General features: G+C 43.2%; 1 protein-coding gene across 1 annotated transcript; it reads left to right on the top strand.

Annotated features, from left to right (window-relative positions):
• Window positions 1-482: 482 nt before the first annotated feature.
• On the top strand, window positions 483-2,260 carry LOC123441548. Its single transcript, XM_045117935.1, has 3 exons — window positions 483-1,512; window positions 1,621-1,739; window positions 1,847-2,260. The coding sequence occupies exons 1-3, from the start codon at window positions 483-485 to the stop codon at window positions 2,258-2,260; spliced, it is 1,563 nt and encodes a 520-aa protein (XP_044973870.1).
• The last annotated feature ends 1,344 nt before the right edge of the window (window positions 2,261-3,604 follow it).

Genomic DNA, 3,604 nt, shown 5'->3' with positions numbered 1-3,604 from the left:
TCACAGAAGTGGAGAAGTTAAGGAGTTCAGTTAACATAGATCACTCGGAGGGAGAACAGGAGAGTGATGAAGATAGTGACAATGATGTTATGATTTTATCAACATCAGGCACAAGCAGATCCCAAGGTGGCCCTATGGACAAGTTCTGCAAGATAAGTGTAGAAGAAAGTGTCAAGAGGAATCAAGGGACAACTCTCAGCGAAAAGGTTCAATCAAAATTGTCATCTCAACAGTTAGAAGAGAAGAGGAATAGAGCTTGTGGGTACATCTGCCAGTTTTTCTATGAAGCTGGCATTCCACACAACACTGTGACACTTCCTAGCTTTGCATGCATGCTAGTTGCCATTGGAGATTATGGCAAAACCCTTCAAGGACCTAGTGCCTATGAGATGAGTGGGCCATTCCTGCAGAAAAGAAAAAAGAAGATGCTTGACTCATTCAAGAACCATAAGAAAGCATGGGAGCACACAGGTTGTACGGTAATGACCGATGCATGGACAGATAGGAAAGGCAGAGGAGTAATGAACCTAGTTGTTCACAGTGGACATGGGGTCTTATTCTTGGATTCGGTTGATTGCTCGGATGTAAAAAAAGATGGGAAATACATCTATGAACTTGTAGACAGGTGTATTGAAGATATTGGGCCAGAAAAGGTTGTTCAAGTGGTGACTGACAATGCTAGTGTTAATACAACAGCTGCAAGTCTGATGAAAGCAAAGAGACCATCCATTTTTTGGACTGGATGTGCAGCCCATTGTATTGATCTCATGTTGGAAGATATTGGGAAGCTGCCTGTAGTTGAGAAAACAATTGTCCTAGCAAGGCAAGTGACCGTGTTCTTGTATGCTCATACGAGGGTTTTGGCTTTGATGAGGAAAACTCTTGGAAGAGACTTGGTCCGTGCTGGTGTTACTAGATTTGCCACGGCTTATCTCAATCTAAAAAGTTTGCAAGACAACAAGAAGGATGTGCTTAAACTATTCAGATCAGAGGAGCTAAATGACATGGGGTACTTAAAGAAGGACAAGGGTAAGAAAGCTCAAAAGGTTGTGCAAACTGATTCCTTTTGGAAAGGTGTTGACATTGCTGTGAATTTCTTTGAGCCAATGGCTAATGTGCTAAGAAGGGTGGATAGTGATGTGCCTGCGATGGGAGTCTTCCATGGTTGTATGCTAGATGCGAGAAAGGAAATTTGTTTGAGGTTTGACAATGATGAGAGTCGCTTCAAAGCTGTTATGGATATCATTGACAAGAGGTGGGACAACAAACTGAAGACACCACTACATTTGGCTGGGTACTTTCTCAATCCCTACTACTACTATCCAAACAAGAATGCGATCGAGAATGATGGATCATTCAGAGCAGCGGTCATCCATTGCATTACAAGGATGATTCAAGATGAAATGTTGCAAGAAGAGATTATTGATGAACTCAACATATATGAAGAAGAGGCCCACTCTTTTGGAACGGACATTGCCACGCGGCAGAGAAGAAACAAAATTTTTGATCCAGGTTAGTACAATTTGTTTTAAACCAGTTTCAAACTTTCCCTATTTCCCATTTTGTATATGCGTAAGTATATAACTATATATCTAATAACCTGTGAATGACTTGATGCAGCAAAATGGTGGTTGAATCATGGCACAAGCGCACCCAAGCTGAAGAATTTGGTAAGAAAGATCCTCACATTGACATGCACCTCCTCAGCTTGTGAGAGAAACTGGTCATCATTCGAACAAGTAAGAAAGGAAACTATAACTCTAAATGCCTACAAAATAGTTTATTTTTGTTCTCATGTGTTCCTTGATTTGTTTTCATCTACACTCAATTTTTCTTCACTATGTAGGTTCATGCAAAAAAACGTAATAGACTACTCAGTGATCGGTTGAGGGATCTTGTCTTCGTCAAATTCAACGCGAGGCTGCAGCATAAGAGAGCAAATAAGAACAGGGATCCTATAGAGAAGGTTATCAATGATGTTCTGGAGGATGAAGCCAATGAGTTCATTACTGGGATCGTTCCTAATGACAATGCCAGTGAACATTTAGGTAATGAAGCTCAAGCTCAACAAGAGACTTCAACATCACAAGCACAAGGAAGAAAAAGAAAGAGGTCTGCAGTAGCCAAGAAGAAGAGGAAGAAGAGCATCCACTCTCTTCTTAACAGCATTGAAGAAGATCCCATGCTATGTTCTTCATCTTCGGAATCAGATGATCAAGCTCAAGATGAGTCTAACTATGCCTCTGGTGATTCAGATTGATGCACTGCAATTTTATGGCTGTTCGTATGTAGTTTGCCATCTTACTTTTGTTATGTGCAAGTGTGACTTTAGTCCTGCTGGTTGTTAGATTGTGCAAGTGTTGTGCAAGTGTGCCTTTTGTTGTTATGCGCTGAACTGAACCATCTCCTCTGATTTACAAGTTTCTATGACTAGCTGGGTAGTATATGTATATTGTATATATATTTGATACCTGATTGTATTGTTATATTTTGTTTTTCTCATTATTTTGTAAAACCGCTAAATGATGGCATAGCCCGCTATAGCTTTGCTATAGCCTCTTTTAGCTGTTGGCAGAGCCGCAGCTAAATGGTGTAGCCCGCTATTTAAAACTTTGATATTTATCATAATGGGGATCTCGGATTCCTCGCCATCTATGAAGTATGCTGAGCAGGGGTACCCTTGGACGGATGCGGCGGCACTCCTTGTTGTCGGATAGCGGTGGTAGCCGACTGGGACGGTTCGAAGTAGGAGGCGTCGATGGCCTCCTCCAGCCACAGTCAAGGTGGGGAGGGTCATCCGGCATCCACTCCGGGAGCCTCTGTCGTATCCCTCCAAAGCCCTGCGGTGGCCAGTGCGGATCCGTTGGAGGTAAAGCTCATCCATGTCGGCCGAGGTGGAGCCGTAGCTGCAGACCAGGCTGGTGTAGGCGAACGGCAGGAGGAGGGGGCATAGACCAGGGACTGGTGCGGCGGCTGGGGAAGGGCGACCGCCATGGACCGGCCAGGGGTGGGTGTTCGTCTTGCCGCCGGTGGGGATGCAGTGGAAGAGGGGCGGTCGTGTTCTGTGAGGGAGAGAGGAGCTTATCCACATGTGAAGTGAACGAGTGGAGTGTTTGCTCCGGTTGTTCAATTTCTTTTTTTGATCGGGGCACGTGTCCGCCTGTGTGCTGAGTTCTACGTGGTTGTTGTTGGAAATATGCGCTAGAGGCAATAATAAATTGGTTATTATTGTATTTAGTTGTTCATGATAATCGTTTATTATCCATGCTATAATTGTATTGATCGGAAACTCAAATACATGTGTGGATACATAGACAAAACACTGTCCCTAGTAAGCCTCTAGTTGACTAGCTTGTTGATCAAAGATGGTTAAGGTTTTCTAGCCATAGACAAGTGTTGTTACTTGATAACGGGATCAATTCATTAGGAGAATGATGTGATGGACAAGACCCAAACTACAAACGTAGCATATGATCGTGTCAGTTTATTGCTACTGTTTTCTGCATGTCAATGTATTTGTTCCTATAACCATGAGATCATGCAACTCCCGGACATCAGAGGATACTTGTATGTGTCAAACGTCGCAACATAACTGGGTGACTAG

This window comes from Hordeum vulgare, chromosome 3H (assembly GCF_904849725.1).
Source record: "Hordeum vulgare subsp. vulgare chromosome 3H, MorexV3_pseudomolecules_assembly, whole genome shotgun sequence".
Classification (NCBI taxonomy): Eukaryota; Viridiplantae; Streptophyta; class Magnoliopsida; order Poales; family Poaceae; genus Hordeum; species Hordeum vulgare.
The sequence above is the reverse complement of the archived record's forward strand: the minus strand, read 5'-3'. Positions and strand labels throughout refer to the sequence as shown.